Source organism: Aulonocara sp. 'chitande type north' Nkhata Bay, linkage group LG8 (assembly GCF_057382095.1).
Source record: "Aulonocara sp. 'chitande type north' Nkhata Bay isolate Kocher_YH1m ecotype deep benthic linkage group LG8, A_spYH_male_GT1.1, whole genome shotgun sequence".
Lineage (NCBI taxonomy): Eukaryota > Metazoa > Chordata > Actinopteri > Cichliformes > Cichlidae > Aulonocara > Aulonocara sp. 'chitande type north' Nkhata Bay.
The window spans coordinates 22,307,661-22,327,272 of NC_141351.1; the positions used below are offsets into that span (position 1 = coordinate 22,307,661).

Below are 19,612 nucleotides of genomic sequence, written 5' to 3' on the forward strand. Positions count from 1 at the left end.
ACAAAGTTAGAGGGGCAAGGCTGGTGGCTGAGGTTTGGACATGTACAGAGGAGGAATAGTGACTAGACTGGACAAAGGATGTTGGAGATGGAGCTGCCAGGCAGGAGGAAAAGAGGAAGATAACAGAGAAGGATAGATGAAGTGAAAGAGGACATGCAGAGGGCTGGTCTGACAGAAGAGGTTGCTAGGGTAGGAAGAGATGGAGGCAGATGATCCATTGTGGTAACCCCTAAAGGGAGAAGCCACAAGAAGCAAAAGAAGATATAGAAGAAGAGGCCGCTTTAGCAATCTCCTTAGTGGTTTTCTTTGCTTGATGCATCTTTTATCTGAATGCTGCAGCCAAGTCCCTGGGCAGCTGGTTTTGTCCGTTTAAAAAATAATCCCATATAGATGACTTTGTAATCTTTTCCATAACCAGCGAGTGTGTGCTGCTTGGATGAAAGAGGACTGTTCACACACCTCCCCTCAATAAATACGCCAGTTGTTGGACTGACGACTGGATGTGGATAAAATGTTTTATTTATATTTGAAGACATGATGAAATTTTCCCTAACTTCAATACGTAATACTGCAGGTGGAGCACAAAACAGCAATTATAGAAGAACTGCACGTTTAGACACACTCTGACTGTTTTTGTCCATTTTCTGATCCACACCACGTTTCACACAGCGAAGTTAAACTTTTTTATGCCGTCAATAAAAGATGGACCGATCACCTGCATGTCTGATGTCCACAGCTGTAGACTTTGGTGACACTATTGAGCTGAAAAAACAAATAAAAATCTATGATTACCAGTCAACTGAATTTAAATACACAATTTTTCCCAACTCCCACAACCCTGAACTGAATAAGCAGAAGAAGATGGATACATGGAATTTCTCCACTATATTTGTTTTAAGTTTAGAAGGTAAAAAAAAAACAAACTTTCTTTCTGGTGACACAAATTGAAAAGATTGAATAATAAAGATGCCCAGACTTAACTGGATGCCTGCTTCTAAAACAAGCTACAGTATATTTCTCACTGTGAAGAACAGATGGGAAATCGTTTTGTGTAACTTTATCAAAAAATTGTAACAAATAAATATAGATTTACTGAACTAAAGAAATTTTTATAACCTCATTCGGCTGCTCGATTATTTGCAAGGGGTCCCCACAGTGGATAGATCCACATATTTAATTTGGCCCAGATTTTATCTACAGTACACAATATCTTCAAAAGCTTTAGATTTTTAGTTTGAAAGGGCCTGAAGATCTCTGATGCCTGAGATCTTTCGGCCCTCAGGTGGCACTGCATTAAAAATATGCATGAGTATTCAAAGAAAAACCACTGCGTGGGCTCAGGAACACTTCCAGAACTCACAGTTCAGAGAATCAACCAAAAATGCAGGTTAAAGCTGTATTAAAGAAGTAGAAGCAATAAGTGAACACGATCCAAAAACACATCTTCTCTGGGCCAAAAGTCTTTTTCAAAAACATGGACATGCAACCTTTGGATTAAAGAGGAGCAGGTTTCTATCAAAGTTTACTAAAAAGCCAACATGTCTGATGGTATGGGGGTACATTATCTACAGGTTTTAAAGGAACGTGTGCTCCCATCCTGACGATGACTTGTTCAGGAAAGGCTTTGCATATTTAAGCAAAGCCTGCATTTAAGCAAACTACATACTGCATCTATTACAGCAGCATGGCTTCACAGTAGAAGAGTGTGGGTGCTTAACTGCCCTGTCTGCAGTCCACAATCCTCTCCAAAAATCCTTCAGCTGGTCCCCTCAGTTCCCAGATGTTTACAGGTTGTTATTAAAGAAGAGAAGATACTACAGTGATAAACTCGGTCCTCTCCCACGCTGCTGTCATCAAATTTGAAATGAGTCAATATTTTTCTTCATTTTAAACATTTGATATGTTTTCTATGTCCTCTGATGTGAATAAAAGTTGATTTATTAGATGAGCATTCTATTTTTATTTCCATTTTAAAGAACCCAACTTTTTCAGAACAGGGTTTGCATTTGCACAGTAGTTTCATTTCACATTAGTGTGTCGATCTTTACTGCGTTTGTCTTTTCCCTGCTCCCAGTCTCACTGTGAATGAACATCCTTGCATACAAGAGACAGGTGAAGCGAAATAACATTGAAATGGCGACATAAATCTAAAATAGCGTAGTTCTTCCTCAGTAATGTCAGCTCACTGGATCAGAGATTGCAGTTAAGTTAAAAAACTGAAGATTTACAAAAAAAGTGAAATATCTCATAACTGATAAGATTCCTCCATGTTACGTACGTTACATCTTTCCCTCAGCAATGCAATGATGCTGACGCGTGGCGTAGTGAACAGAGACCAACCGAGAATTAAACTGAACAGACTGGACAGCTGTCAGCAAGAACCAATCCAGCTTTTTAATCAGGATTAGCCTGATGTCCTATCAAAACATCTGATTGGCGCATCCATACTGACTTTTGTTCATTTCACATTTTTGACCTAAAGCGGACACAAAACCACGTAGAAACGAAACAATAGCTTTAGAAAGAATTAACAAACATTTTATCCCAATTATCCATCTGCCTTTCTCAGCTGAACAGGAAAACAACAAATGATGTACGAATTAATATCCTGTCCTGAAGCGTGCTCTGAGTCCTTATTAAGTGAACATTAGGGTTTAAGTGGGGACAGCTGCTGCTGCGTCGTCTAACTGCCTCATAATCCTGCAACCACAGGTCACATCAGCCAGTACCACACATATGAGCCAGTGTGACTGGATTTGACATAATGTTCTAGAAATTCAATTGAGCCAATTTTATTATTTTCTCAATTTAGGAAGCACGTTGCTCCTGCAGCTATGCGGGAAATTACCTCAAATGAGAGCCGCACAAGGTTTAAGTGGGGACAATATGCTGATTATTAACTGGAAGCAGTTTTCTCTACACAGTAAATAGAAGAAATGAGCTACCTTCACCTCGTGTCACCCACAAGTCTTTAAATCAGAACAGCTAACATTTTTCGGGACATTTTAACATATCATATTTAGGCACATAAACAGGTGACTCTGCTTTCACCAGTGCCTGTTGCCCTTCCTCTGACTACTACTTGTTTCCCTCACTGCTTACCTCTTGAAATGGCTAAGCAGGGTGCCAACTAGCTCCCCGATGCGGCTCTCATTGGCAGGCACCATACCCTGCAGGCACACCACGAGATCCCTGCTGTCCTTGGTGTGGAACACAACCAGCTGGTCCTTCCCGGGGGACACACTCAGCCCTGTCACCTGAGATACACAAATAGAGAGAGAAAGGACACACGCAGTTAAACACAGATAAACATGTACATAAAACAGACAGAGAAATACACAAACAAACACTCTGCACTGTTACAGTGTTACAGTTGTGAAAATCAGTGGAGTAATTTGGTTTCACCACAGCTTGCTTCACCAAGAAGTAAAGTGAAGAGAGCTGAAGGATTTGGACTGGTCAGTACAATAATTACTTACACTCACCTGCCACTTTACTAGGTACACCTGTTTAATGGCTCATAACACATTAATGTAGTCAGCCAATCACACAGCAGCAGCTGAACGTGTTTAGGCATTTCAGGATGACCTGTTGAAGTTCAAAGTGATCATCAGAATGGAAAGAAAGGTGTTTTATCATGATCGTTGATGCCAGATGGGCAGGGATTTTCCCACACAACCATCTCCAGGGTTTACAGAAAAAATGTCCTACTGATGCCAGAAAAAAATGGCTGGACTGCTTTGAGCTGACAGAAAGGCAGAACGAAAGGTCTCAATTTCTGCCTCATTTTGTGTAAGAAACTGAAAATATCTTCCCTTTTATCAACAGTTCAGGCTGGTGGTGGAGGTGTAATGGTGTGGGGGATATTTCCTCGGCACATTTTGTGCCCCTTAGCATTAATTAAACGCCACAGTCTGAGTATTGTTAACGACCATATCTATTGTGTTATGACCACTGTGTACCCATCCTTTGATGTAGGGCTGCCACGATTAGTCGACTAGTCACGATTACATCGATTATCAAAATCGTCGACGACTAATTTAATAGTCGACGCGTCGTTTGAAGCTTTGTAAGATCCCCAAAGACGCAGGAATAAGTAGTAGGATTTAAGAGTGTAATAACGGACTGAAACAGAAGATGGCAGCACTGCATGTACAAGGATGCCAGCTGCCGTTAAACCCTGAAGAAGAAGCAGCTGTGTCCCAGAATTCATAGCGCGGCCCTGCTCAGTTTCCAACAATGGCGGCAGCTAGTTAGTTTTAATATTACTCTTATTATTCTTTCTGGGTCACAAAATAAACGTTTAACATATTTTCAGGCGAGAATGTAGCTGTGTAAACTTCAAATATCTGCTCAGTTTATCAAGACACCGCATATTTTCAAAAGCGCTCCGACGTTTTCGGAGACGTCTGTTACCCACCAGCTCGATAGCTAAGCGGGGTTTAAGGCTCGCTAGAGCCCGTGAGAACACCGGACTCCCGGCAAATTGTTTTCAAACCCACCGCCGTCTTTCGCTACTCAGGTTAAACATGATATATAAGTCACTTAGATAACTTAAAAATGTTATTGTTTGGCTGTTATATTTTAGATAGCAAGGTGCAGACGGCTGAGTTTATTAAACTTCACCAAAACAATCTGCAAATTTCATTAAAATTTAATAAACTATCATCTTGCCTTTATTTTTAGTTAGCACATACCTTAAACACTTAAAGCTGTAAGCTAATGATAGTTATATAAGAGCAGATGCTGCGGGTGCAATAAGCTGTACATTTTATGTCCAATGGATGCTTGAAATGATTAGTCGACTAATCGCAAAAATAATCAGTGACTAGTCGACTATCAAAATAATTGTTTGTTGCAGCCCTACTTTGATGGCCGCTTCCATCCATGATCTAAAACTGGTTTCTTGAACAGCAAGTTTAACCCACTCAAATCTGCCCATCAGTCACCAGATCTCAGTCCCAGAGAGTGTTTGAATGGGAGATTCGCATGGTGGATGTTTCGCCAACAAATCTGCAGAAACTGTGTGATGCCATCATATCAATATGAAGCAAACTGTCTGAGGAAGAGGCCAGTATATGTTAATGATCTTCTTCCGTTAGTCTTGTCTTTTTCCAATATGCACGTCTTTATCCTGTTAATTTCAACAGTGGGACAAGGCTGGGCATGTACTTTTATTCTTTAAACATTGTGTTTTCTTCATTTCAAAGGAAACTATTAGCTGCTCGATCTTCTAGCAGAAATTGTGTAGGCTAAACATACTTTCCCCCCTTACTTTTCATTTATGATAGGATTGTACAAAATATTGCTGCTTGTTCCTGTTTTTATGTGTCCCCGAAAAGGATGCATATACAGGGTATATGGTATATGGAAGAAAAGAAAAGAAATACTCTGTTTGAATCATGAAAAACCCCTTTTTGAATTTTCTCAGAATAAATAAGAAAAGATCATTACTATTACACTAAGGCAAATTGGTGATTTATCGACAAGATGTGATGAATTACTCGGACAAATATCAGTCAGTATCCGTCTCTGGTGTCAACTGGTGTACGGGATTTCTTCTGGTGGAGAACGTCATCAGCATCTAGAGTAATGCTTTATAGATTAGCCTCCCAAAGGGCCAGTCTAATTTTTCCAATTAGAGCCCCCCGAACTAAAGCAGCTGGGTTAAAAGGAGACTCTGTTTTTCAGCTGGATTGTCTGCTTCACAGGTCTACAAAGCTGCAGGAAGAATCCAATATATTTACAGACAAACACTTTTCAGGAGAAAAAAGAAGACCTGAGCTTCATTTCTCATTAACTTCCCATTACTTTTCCCTTTATCTTATATCCACTCTCTATTTAGCCTCGCTTTCCTTTGTCTCCTTTGTCATCTCCCCTAGGTTTTAGCCATTTTTCTTTGTCTTTCCAAGTTGAACTGAAGGCAGTGAATGTTGAGGAAATAGCCAGAGGGCAGCCAGTCAGCTACACTAATAACCATCACCAGAGAGCAATGCCGAGACAAACTCCCCATCACAGGCAGACAAGCAGAGACAGGTTTTGACCGGCGGCAAATCAACCAGCTAGCTTATTTAGCCTCAACATGATGCCCGTGATTTCAGAAACAAACACTTCACGTAATCACCGTGAATTAAAGCCTAAAGCCATGCCTCTCTGTATAGCAATCCACCCACAGTTAATTACAAAGAGCCGATTACATTTACATTTATATTAAAGGCTTAATTGATTGGAACGACAGTCGGTGTTCTAATGAGTTGGGTAATGATACATTCAGATTCGCTTCCTTGTCTCATTTTTTTCTCTGTCTTGATTCCCCCAAATCAGTTTAACCAGAATATGGAATCTGTTAGAGCCATTCATCTGCCCCGCCACCTGCTCAATGACTCGTCTGTCATCCCGTTACATATTTAACAAAACTTGGAGATGTGGACATATTTTAGTCCTGCCCTCCAATTTGGGCGCTACACGCTCTGGATCTGCATTGACGATTACACTGTAGGATTTTCAGTGCAGTTGTTATGTAGACTACACGACTGTACAACTTTTGAGCCTTTTTAAAGATGTGATGAATCCCAGTTATTTCATAATATTTCATGTTCTCCTCTTTGTTGTCTTGTTTGTTAATAATAACCGATTATCTTTAGGATATGGAATATTGCAAGAAATGTGAAACTGTGAGTGGAACCTTCACTCTTACACTTCATGTTATAGATGTTTCAATAGTTAATCAATTAAAAGTAAATATGAACACCTTCCTAGATTTATTATCTTCCAAAAATTTTCTGAAAACTTGAGATATATATATATATATATCTATATATACATATAGATATAGATATATATAGATATAGATATATATAGATATAGATATATATAGATATCTATATGGACCACGGATGTCAAGAGGACAAAATGTGAACAGCAGGTTTTCCCAGTTTATTCTTTGGGGATCAAATAATTGGTTATATAACACATCCCAGAAGCCCAATTACGATGGAAAGGGTGGATGCTCTGTGATTAAATGAATATAATAACTTAAGCTCCATAGCCATCCATGTTGCAAAAATGCAAGGGCATTCAAGCTGCAGATGCACAAATTTACAGTATTATTACAATTTATTTTTCATCATATCCTGATCTTGGGAGTGCATAAGCTGGCACTTCTTGTGTTCAATGCTTTTGAGTTATTGGAGACAACTGGTCAAGAAAAACACCACGCACTACACAGCCCTATGTAGACTATTGAACTGAGTGTGTAAATAAAGTATATGTGGTCACACTGCAGCTCTAGTTTGTGTTTGGTTGAGAGGTATGAGGAGAGCGGGAGCTCACTGCAAAGAAGGGAGGGAACGAGCGCACATACAGGAGGCCGATTTGTGCACATGCCTGAATGACACCAGACATCAGCTGATCTGCCCTGCCGCTCGGTATCCATGACAACACCGTCTCCTGGGAAGTTGGCATGACAACAATGGCGGGAGAGAGAAGAGAGAGGGGAAAGTCAGCACTAGATAGGAAATGGGGGGGAGGAAGAAGACGAGGTAAAAAAGAATGAAAAAAAAAAAAGACAAAAAAAAAAAGATTGCGAACAGAAGCAACGCGAGCCACCGATTCAGAATCGGTATTTCACCCCTTTCTTCAACGTTATTTTGTTTAATTTCAATGAACGATAACAAGCCAATGATCTCACAGCATTAATTGGCATATAAATCCTCTGGCAGACAGTTGTTGGCTCTTCACTACAGTTTTGGCCATCTATCAGCCCAGTCTTTCCTTTTAGCTGCCCTGCAGGAGCAGCAGTAAATACACAGAATAGGGCAGCCAAGGGGATGCTGTGGTGTTAGCCTATCACTGCTAATCAACAATGAGCTAACTGCTCTCCCCTCTGTTTGACCTTGTCTGATCAATAGCACCAAGTCACGCTGCTGTGGCTGTCTGCCCACATCTCTATCCGCTCCTCCTCACCCACCTTTCCTTCAGCTCTTGCACTTTTTCACCTTCACCAATTCACTCACCCTTGCAGTCTGACATTTATTACATAAAGGTCTTGTATGTTATGTACACACTGGGACAGTGATGTAACGATTAAAAAAAAAAAAGATGAATGAAAGTTCGACACCTAAAGACCGTGTTATGTGTTTGTGCATTTATTGGTTTAGAGCAAGATGTTTTTATTTAAATTTGCTTCTATCTCCACTTAAAGGCAGTTTCTTTGTGCACATGTGGACCTTCAGTTGCTGCCATTTTTAGATCACACCATGGAAATTCTGTTCTGATCACTTGCATTTGTGCATCAGTGATGTGTTAAATCTCCTATTCTGTGCAGAAATGTCCATCCTGCAACTTCAATTTCAGTTTGAAGAGGACAAAATTACAGGAAGCCAGTTGCAGGTGGTGAAGAAAAATCTCCTGTCTCTTCAGTGTGCTGTGAGAGGGCACACAATGTCAATTTGTACAGTGTGACCCTGGGCTGGGAATTCAGGCAGCACAAAGCTGTAAATGTTGGAAAAATAAATGAGAACCATGCGTCTGGTTGCATCACCATGAACTCTGCACTTTCCTCCCCTGAAAATTGCTGTGTGGTCCCTGTGTTGTTGCCTGATAACCCAGCGCTCATCAGCAGTGATACAGAAGATGATGTTTGCTCTCAGGAAAATTTAAAGTCAATGAAGAAATTGATGCGGTGTACGTACAAGCACTTGTAACGTGTCTGCAGGAAAGAGATGATTTTGAACAGGTGGTCAGCTGAATTTAAATGAAGTCTGGACTTTTTATAAGCACAGTTGTGGATCTTTTACAATAAAAGCGTACCTCTTATTGTACAGACACTAATTTGTGAATGCCGATGACTTCATTAAAAAGCTTGGCACTGTAATCATTTCCAGTAAACAGCCGTCTGTTGGGAGTATTTGCAAAAGAGCCCAACCTAATAACAAAAATGCACAATATTACTGAATGTACGATTTCAGAACACCACTAATTTTTTACATTTTAGATCAAATCTGAAAAAAGACGAGCTGTCAGAATGTCTCTGTCCTCACGTTTCCCTCCAAATACAGTTTGCATGTAGAGCTCTGCGTATACTGAACTACTCCCATTGTGTTACTGTCAATGTTTGAATGCTACAAACCATTCCCTGTGCACTGATGGCTCTCTGTATGCCTCGTACATCAATTCAGGATGTGCATATGCATATGTGTGTGTCACTCTCTCTGAATGAACAATAACTAAAAAACCCCTTAACTCATGCTGCTCTCTCTGTCTGCCACCATCTGTCTCAACTCAATCTCCCAATTTCACTTCCAGATGCAGCGATGCCGGATTTGGGTGTCCATCTACAAGCTCTCTAATTCCCACTTGTCACTTTGTCAGATTCAATGCTGGGGTTTCTTGTCATAGCTGTCAGTGCACAGCAGCCTCATATCTCACTCATTTCTTCCACACGACAGGGGCGTATGTGCCTTGGAGATTAATGCGTTACGCCTTCACTTTCTATATCATTTTTGCCTCGCCTCGAAGGTCAGAGGTGCAAAAGCAGAGCACAAGCAACGTTTGTGCCATTTTACCGCAGCAGAGCACTTGATGGCCAAAACGGAAATGCCAAAAGTTTGTGTAACATGTTCATTAAAGTTTAAAAGAAAGAAATTCTACTTTCAAATATATAATATATAGTTTATACATGCTCTGTGAGATTGAACTTTTATATCTCAAGAGTTTCACCTGAGTGGTGGTCGGCCTGTTATCGTAGTAAAAACACCTGAACTACTGTGCAAGTATAATTGACACCCACATGAGCAGTAATATAAAGTTTTAGCTCTCTGTTCATTCGTTTAAATAAAGACTGCTGTTGTAAGCCCAGCGTAAGTGGCCAGAGATGCTGCGGTCAAGTGGTCAGACTTTTTTTTTAGGACTGCGATGGCACCCAGAGCTTAAATTTATCTCAGGGATAGTCCAGCAGTTATTTTGGAGCATGCTTGTATTAGCGACAGCCAGGTTTGATAATATCAGTAAAATCATGACCATCATTATTTTACCTGATCGACTTCCAAAAGCAGACATTCCTCAACTAATGAGGAATGCCAAATATCTCATTTGCTATGAAGTGAACACAAATTAAACTAAACAGCTGGAGGCTTTGGACATTAAATGACAGATTTTAAACATGAAGACGAAACAGTGAGAGATGTTAAAATGAGAAGTGTGCAGCTTAGAAACTGCTAGGGTCAGCATAAACACCAAGTTAATGCACAGCTTGTCAAGAACCCCAAATGCAAAAATGCACACGGCTAATCTAACTTGCAGCAAGAAAGCAAATACGCCAACTTTTGAGCATGCCAGTTACGGGCAGAGACTAGGGGTAGTATAATAATCAGTTTAGAAGCTTACAAGGACAAACTGAAACAGGATCAAATCATCTACTGACCTTATAATAATAAGCTGTTATAACAATAGCAGCAGTTAACCTTAAATGATGCTAGTTTTGGCTGTAATAAATGGCAGCATGAATCATACAGGACACATTTACCATGGAAACAGCCTCCTGTGCTACGTGCATGCAGCAGCATTAATGAACCTATCACAGTGAGAACGTGAATTAAAACCAGCCAACTGCAAAGCTGAATGAGAATTTTTGCATATTGACACATTGCCAGAGGATAACAGGCTGGTGGGAAATCAATACTGTCACCTTTGCTACAGATTCAGGAAGCCACTCACACTGCTTCCTCTTTCTGTTTGTTGTTTGCTGGTTCTAACATACAGCAGGACATCAGTTAGGAGGGTTCGTGGTGGATGCACCAGCAGTGTTGGTCAAGTTACTTGAAAAAAGTAATCAGTAACTAATTACTGATTATTTCCCCCAAAAAGTAATCCTGCTACTTTACTGATTACTTATTTTCAAAAGTAATTAATTACTTAGTTACTTTTTAAAAACACGATTTAAAACCTGAATAGGTAATAAAGCCCTATTCTACTTTTTCTGCATAATCCATCATACAAAATGTAATCAAATGGAAAAGTCTCTTTTTTTTAAACTTGTTTTATCAGTTTTAATCTTTTAACTTTATTCATCAAGCAAAAATTAAATTATATGCACCATTCTCTGACTTGAAGAAATTAGTTTAACATTTAAACCTATTTTCTGCACATTCCAGCACATACAATAAAATATTTTTTGTGTTTACACTCACTCTTTCAAATAGATGCAAGTAAAACACAGCAGAAAATAAATAAAATCAAAGACTCAGCGGTCCTGTTGCTCTATTTTCACCTGCATAGCAAGCAGAGGTTTGCCCTGGTGCAGGTGTGCTGCAGCGGTCAGTTGAAGAATCCGCACACTCGGGGTTTGCTCGGAAGTTCAGGGGTTTTTTCGCTGTAAAAAGAAGTTTTCTTCCCACGCAGTGAACAGCGGACACTAATGTTTTTGTCACTTTTTACGGAATCAAACTCAAAGTAAGGTCAGTACTTCCACGCTTTAAACGCTGCACGCTCATGCTCTCTCCTGCACTCGATATATGATCCATTGTTGATCTGCACACAGCTGTTGTCACGAACGTCGCACTCGCTTACGTCATTGTCATGAGATACTCGCAAAAAATCACGGTTTTAGTAACGCAGTAACGCAGCGTGCTTACGGGAAAGTAACAGTAATCTAATTACCTTTTTGCAATAGTAATCCCTTACTTTACTCGTTACTTGAAAAAAGTAATCAGATTACATCTCTGTTCACGAGCCACCAATTTTATATTCATGTTTGTCCACACTCATGTGAAACTTTAAAAGGAAATTAATTTAAAAAAAGAATCAAATAAAATGTTTTGCCAAGAAATATCTACTTCAGAAGATAAACTTGGGGATGTTGCTACAATGATTTGTAAAACTTGGATTATTGACACACATCTTCAACTTGCCAACCCAGTAGATCGATATAACAATCACCACTTCAAAGTGGGGATGCTAGATTCATAACACCAATTCAATACACATGGTCACAATCTCACCTCCTGTTTCTCAGATAAGATTCTGATTTATGTGAGGAGATGTGTTTTTGCAGATTCAGATGAACTCGAAGAAATTCCCTAAAGACCTGACCGAAAGTTTAAAAGGATGGGATTTTTGCACGTACAACTGATGGAATTTGCTTGCCCAATAGTTAAAAATATATCATTTAAACTAATTTAAATGATCATTTTAAGCCAATTAGTCTGAGCAAATGTTTCTAATATTCGTACCATTGTACAGCATGTTGACAGACCAAGCAGTTAATCAACTGAAAAAAAAAATATAAGACTCGTTAATTACAGGAAACCTTCTGAGCAGCACTCCTTTACTAAATACTAAACATAAAGTTTAAAACTAATGTACAGCATGAGAAGAATGATTCAAATTCCTGCTTTCATAATTACACCAGGCAATTCATACTTCTTATTCCACAGAAGCAGGTTTTCAATTTCCAATATATGATTTCAGTTAAATGTAGTAAACAATTTAACTTGGCCATAAGTAGGTCATATTAAATTCTGCAGTAAATTGGGAGTTTAAATTGGTGCTATACAGATACATGGCTGGGGTTCAGCAATAAATAAATTCATGCCTTATCATATGAACCCTCACGCACTCACTGTCATTCGGTCTAATATCTGTTTGATATTGATCAGAGAAAGGGTGTTTAGATCCACCTATCTATCGTCTGGAGCTGGTATCACAAAGCTACAGAAAGCTAGGACTCAGATCAGCAAGTTTAGTCATTACTATCCAAAGTACAGTAGAGCTAGAAGAAAACAATGGATGGAGTATGTAAAACTTAGAAACACTCATATGGAAAAACACATTAGCACAACAGTGAGCAGTGTCGCATAAAATCTCAACAAACTGCAGCATAGCCTGGATGCTGTGGCTTTGTACCTTAGCAGGGCTCAGCTTCAGGATAGTTTCTGAACAAACAATAACAATAACAATTCATATACCACAAGTATAAGACATGATAACCTCCTTTTCTCAAGTGCCAGTCTTTTTTTTTTTAATTCTTTTTTAGTGTTTTATGAACATTTCTTAAATAAGATATAATGTAAAGGATTCTGAGCATTGGTTGCAAATGTCTACAAAGAGTTTAGAGTAATTCCAGTGGACAAATTGGCTGGTTGGAAAGTAAATGGACAGTTTTACGAGGGGAATTCTGAAAGGCCTGAAGCAGTATTTTAAAAGGAAAAGGCTTAGCATAAATAAGTTTTTTTATATTTATTTCACCACTATGATAAAACCCCTTACTTTGCATTTGTGTAAGAATACATAGCTGTGAGTAGCTGCTACTCACAGCTAACTATTTCTATGTGAAATGTTATTTGTTTTACTGTTACAGTTTTTAATTACAAAACTTTAAAGTTTAAATCAACAAACTTATTTATGCATATTCTATGAATTTCTATTTAATTTATGATGTTTCAGGTAGAGACGACTCAAGTGTCTCATTCTGACCCACACCTGCGACACTAACAACAAATTTGATGTAAATATGAATTTACATCGAGAACACTTTATGTTACATTTCACTAGCTGGGACCACATCCTTGGTAACGATGGGCGATGAGGAAATGTGAACTGGTGCTGTGGTTTGGGGGAAGGCCTCGAAGGGGACTGGCAACGGCTCCCGGGCCGGGCAGATCCCCATGTACTAACGAGAAGTGAATGAAGGAAAGGAAGAGAGGAGAAGAGAGAGAAAATTGGGGGAAGGGTGGGGCATGAAAATGAGAACAGCAGGTATTGGTGAAGGGGGGCTTTTATAGCCTGAGTCCGGAGGGGGCGTGAAGGAGGAGTGGTCCTGCTCCTGAAATTAAGATGATATCTCCACTAAGCAGATAAGCAGCATGTAACCCCTGAACTACAGGGTCTGTTACAGCAGTATCTATAGAGCTGATTTTGTCTGTTTACAGTAAAAGAAGCGTTAAAACAAAGAGTGTCATACGTTGTAGAGGGGGATGCTCTTCATGGGTTTGTACTGCTTCAGGGGGTCCATCTTGTACAGGTGGCGGTCAGTGATGAGCACAGCCCGGTTCTCCGACTTGTGGAAACGGTTGATCTGGGAAACACAAAGCTCCTCATTAGTGACACCACGGGATACAGTAGGTGCACACAAACACGGTGACATTTACACACCCTGCAGGGAAATGTTGTGAGCCATCAGCAGCTGGGTTTATGTCTTTGTACACACAGGCACGTGTTGTGAGTGTGTGCACATGTGGTAAAGTCATGGATATCTGCTCTGAAAAGCTTTTACCTTGCGTACGTTGCAGGAGAACAGGACTCTCATGAATTTGTCTTTCCGCTGCAGATCGCTTGAGACCAGTGTGAACGATGCTGCTGTGTCAGGGCTGTCTCGCTTCTGTCAGACACACACCACAAGAAACTTATCAAAATATTCCAGTTTAACTCGAATTAATTCACAACCTGCCCAAGTTAAGATGAGCTTATAAATATCCTATTTATGCATGCATTTTTATTGGTTTAATGAATGTATTATGTACATTCCTTCAGTCCAGTATTCACACTCTATGGTAATTACTATTTACTGGGAAAACAGCTGAGCCAACATTACATTGTTAAGATGCTTATCTTCTTATGTCTTCTAATGTCCACCGGGTGTAATTGAGGTCTGTAAAATAAATGCGAGGTGTAAAACTGCTTCCCTTCTTTTTAGGCTTATTTTCCATTCATATCACACTGTTTGTTTCTTGTCTTGCTTGATACTTTCTTTAATAAATCTGCTCAAAGAATGAGACTAAACACTTTTCCTTTGTTTTTAACTGGAAGGTTTCTCTATAGAGTGCATATAAAAGTTAGACAAGGCCACCATATCATCACTTATTGGTTCGTGGTCTACAACTTTGAAACTTTGAAATGAAATAGGATGTCATGAGCGATGATCAGACTGATTAATGCCTGAATCCAAAAGAAAATAAACCAGGGTTTTAAGTTTGGATGCAGGCAGTATTATTAAACATTGTCTGATTGAAGAGTCAGCAAACAATGAATGAATTAAATCACATGTTTAATACCAGCAGGGTACTCTATTTTTCAGCATTTTATGCTACAAACTGCACAGCATTGAGGTTCAATAACTACGTCTGATCTGGATTTCAGCCACAGAGAAACAACAGCTGATGCAAGCTGCAGGAGACAATGCCTGCATGAACAAAGCTAGCATGGCCAATTTCACTCTGTAAAATATGTCTTTTTCATGACTGGACTCATGCTACCCCTCCTACTCACCAGATAGTTTCCTTCCCAGGCCCGTTGCAGCCCCAAATCAGCCCTCTGGCCCTTCAGGGCCTCCAGGCCGGCTACCTTGGCCCTCACCTGCAGGGTCTCCTCTGGAGATAAGCCTTTGATCAGTGTCCATGCCCACCACCTGGAGATAAACGCATCCAAAAACACACACACAGAGCAAACTTAGAACGGAGGAAAATCGAACTTTCTATATAAAGGATGCTGCACAGAGCCTTGTTACTGTAGTCGGGTCAGTGGGGTGTTGCAGCAGGACTGCAGTCGACCCCGTCTTCACTGTACTGTATTTACTGACAGCCAACATAATTCTCTAGGAGGGTTATTTTCTCACTGTGTCCGGCTTCAAATAGAAAAAAGGCAAACAAACAGACAATGGGATGAAAGGAAGTGATGAGCCTTTGATGGAGAAAGAAAAATCAATGCCCAGTGTGAGCCCAAGGCAGAAGGAAACATGTGTAAGTTGCTTCAAAAAGACTCATCTGGATGTAAAATAACACTGGAGGGCATGTGTTGTCTCCTGTGGTTGGAGTCAGATTTACTTTTAGTTCAGCCAATTTAGGAAAGCGATTTTCTTCAAAAGAGAACAATTTAAAAACATTTTGTTTGAATAAGGTTCAGCTTCTGTTTCTGTTCTGAACGTATAATACAACAACAGTTGGTCATCATTAAAAGCTGATATTTGCTTCTACAAGTTTAACAGTTCATTTACTCTTTTAAACTTTAATTTCGTCCTGTGGTTTGTTTCTTTTCACAGAGAAAACAAAGAAAGCAAACTTAAAGTGAACCATAAGCCTTATAAGAATGTTCTGTCTGCCTGTTGGCTAGATGTGTTCGGGGCAGGAGCAACAAAAGTCAATACAGGAAGAAGGTGCTGTATTCAGAAATAGTGGATAACAAGGAGAATTTACTCCTAACATTCATATTTGTTTATGGTGAGAATGTGATCCCACCTCGATCTGCCACATGGACGCTGCAAGTCTGAGCTAAAGATCTCTCAATAGCCACGTATGCTTTGAATTCTGGGAGTACACAAACTCTAAAATAAATGTTAGGTGTGCAGATTAAACAAACTGTACCAACTAGCTATAAAATTAACCAAGCCCTCACCTATATCCTCTACTTATAAACCCAGCCCTAGACACATTTGGCCAACAAGCAGGTTAAATGCTCTCACATGGTTTACAAAGATGGATTCTGGTTTGCTTGTAGTTTTTTCTTTGCGAAAACAAAACAACAGGGAAAAGTTACAACTCTGCAGTCTAATCAATTATTCCAGACTAGCATAAACCAATTATAGGAGTAGAAACACACTTACATACATGATGGGCCTGTTTAAAAATCTATCTCGGCAGATGTTTTCTTGTGGAGTACCTGCTATGGATGCTCTTGAGCGCCTCTTCAAACCTGCGCAGAACCTTGGGGGGCGTGGGCCACTTCACGTGCCTGCCATGATCCTTCATGGATCGCACGTTTTTGAAGCGACGGTTGACCTCACGGATGTAAGACTTGACCTTGTAGCGTCGGTAGGCCTGCAGGATGGTGAGGGCAGCTCGCATGCGTCTGTACCGCATTCTGGCTATAGTTCCTCTCCACACCTGAAGACAAGGGTTCACATAAAGAATACATAGATATAATTTTATTGCAATTACAGTACAGATCTCCACATAGAAAGTACTTTTAAATGCTTTATGGCAATCCTCACTCTGGGTTTTATGGCTTATTATTGCCTCTCTTTCTGCTCATAATGCAAAATGATATTTTGATAACTTTGCAAGGAAACTCCATCATTTGGGATGACAGGCCAAGTCTGCCTTTCATAGAAAATCCAATCCATCTCTATAGTGAGCTAATAAAAACCTTCACATCTGATTTAAAACTACATACTGTATGTTACAAACATAGTCTGGCTGAAACTGCTGTAAAAATGAAGGAATTCTTCACAGTAGTGTAACAGTGGGCTGTTTTTATGGCTGAGTGGTGTGGATTCCTGTGTTTGGCTGAGAACAGTGTAAAGGTTTAACTAGCAATGGGCCAGACACTCCAGCATCGATTAACCAGTTGTAGCCAGAGCTTATCTGCAGAGTACTAGTTAAAATGTTCAATACAGCAGCATTTTTGTAACCATGGTTTAAAGGAGCAATGGAATAGGGACAAAATGAACTTCTACATAAACAAGAACCTGAATTCAGGATGCGTGGCTGTAGCTGCACATTTTAAAGTGATAAACTGTTTATGGAGACTACGGCGCAAACACTGAAATTACTCTGCATTACCAACCACACTTTAAGCCACACCTTTTCACACTGTTTTTCGAATATGTAAACTAAACCAACAAATGTAAAGTAATACTGTGATGTATTTTGATTTATTTCTGTATAGTGTGAGTGCAATCCCAAAAGTAAGGTTTCCAAAGCGGTGGGGATGTAGAGAAACTGTTCATACGGCTGTTCGTCACACTGTTGTGATTGGTGCTTCCTCCACTCTCAAACAAGCATGCTCGGCTTCACTTGGATGCTTGTTTGGGCTTGGCAGACGTTGAAAATGGAGCTCCCGTTTTCAAGGGCGAAATGTGCGCAGTTATTCGATTTTTGAACGCAAAAGGCGTTAAACTGTTTTGTAAGTGGTGTAGAGAGTTTACAGCAGTACGAAGAGGTAAAAGATGAGGTTCAACGCTTCCTGAAGGACATGGCGGCGAGCTGGTACGACATGGGCATTGTAAAACTGGAACAGCGCCTACAAATATGCATCAACTGACATGATGATTATGTAGAAAAAGAAATAATTCAACCTTTAAAATGATGTAAATATTATAGAAAATAAACAGTTTTTGCATTTCTAAAAAAAAATAGGAGATCTTACTTTTGGGATTGCCCTCATATATCCAGGTTCCTCCAGGTTTTTCCTAAATGACTTTTTACTGACTGTATACTGGTTATATATTTAAAATAAACTAAAACAAACAAACAAACCTATGACTGACAGTAGTGTATATACTCTATACTCTGTCAAATGACAAATCAAACTGAACTATACTTTAAATCAGCATTGGTTTTCTTATAGTGTAGTACTACACAGTACAAAGAGACTCAGACAGCAGTGATGTTGCTTCACCAGAACCACAGGAACAAAACATTTTTAAATTGTGGAGCAGAAACAAGCAATTGTGTCAAAAATGTACCTGAAACCAATATTAATAATTTAATAACAATAAAGTAAAATGAAAAACAAGCAGGGAACTGTCAGAAAGAATAAGGAAAATAGCCCCCCCGCCTTTTCGTTCAGCAGACCTGCAGTTTCACTGCAGTTACTTTAAACCCTCCTGTATCAGAGACCACATCAGGGATCCTGCTGTACCCTCAGACAAACACTGACGCGCGTTATCAATAATTTAAAACACTGTCCAAAGCTTCAACTTCGAATGACCTAAAATGGCCTTCATGTGAAGAAACAACTTCCAACATTTTGCCCTTTTATGGACTGCAGCAGGTTGCCTAGCTCATGAATCCATGATAAAAATGAACCGTAAACACGTGCAACCCACTGCACTTAAATATGAATCATAAGGTCTTCATAGCAGCATTAAATTCACTTAAATACCGCTATAGTAGCTAATATATAAGCACATATTTCAAAGTGTCAAGCACCATGTTTTTAAATTAATAATTTTGTTGTGACTCACCATTACAACTCATTAAATCTCTCATTTGTTATACATTTCTTACTGCAATGTTTAAACAGCCTTTATTCAGTCTAAAGAAGCTAAAATAAGGACCTGCCTGTAACCAAACATAGACTGAGTGGCTATTAGACACTCGAGAACATGAATAATAGATGTAAGTGGGGCCCCAGAGAACCATAACTCTAAACTCGGCCTCACTAAAATCGCCACCATATGTCTTCCTTTCGCTGTATTCCCTCCCTCTTATAGACACATACACAGGCATGCATGAAGCCTCTCAGTTTATTCCAGATTTAAGTGGCTACATTGTGTCTAAATAATCGTTCATCGCCAGTAATCCAGTGTCACAGACCTACAAATTTAAGGCAACGCTGCAGACTGCACTGGAGGCTCTCTAGCAGATATCATCTGAGTGTAATGCGCAGTAATCATAGATATCATGAATATTTAATGGATTCAAAGTGTGGGGGAGGCCGGTGGCAAAGAAAAGGATTTGTTGCATTTGCATATTAAAACTGTGGAGGTGGTAGTTTTCACCTGATGAGACTAACAAATGCCAGAGAGGAAGATAAGTCATGCACTGCTGGACTGCAGCAGAATAATTAACCGTACCAGCTGAAAATTGTTTTATATCTAGTGAAACATTTTCACTTT

The 19,612-nt window shown here is 39.6% G+C and overlaps 1 protein-coding gene across 1 annotated transcript in view; it reads right to left on the reverse strand.

The window, feature by feature from the left end:
* Positions 1-19,612, reverse strand: part of myo1d (myosin 1D) — a 121,503-nt gene that overhangs the window by 31,874 nt on the left and 70,017 nt on the right. The window contains exons 17-21 of the mRNA XM_086304301.1: positions 16,651-16,874; positions 15,265-15,403; positions 14,273-14,377; positions 13,961-14,074; positions 3,103-3,257 (exon numbers count right to left, since the gene is read on the reverse strand). Coding sequence (XP_086160427.1) covers positions 3,103-3,257; positions 13,961-14,074; positions 14,273-14,377; positions 15,265-15,403; positions 16,651-16,874 — 737 coding nt within the window. The remainder of the gene's footprint in view (positions 1-3,102; positions 3,258-13,960; positions 14,075-14,272; positions 14,378-15,264; positions 15,404-16,650; positions 16,875-19,612) is intronic.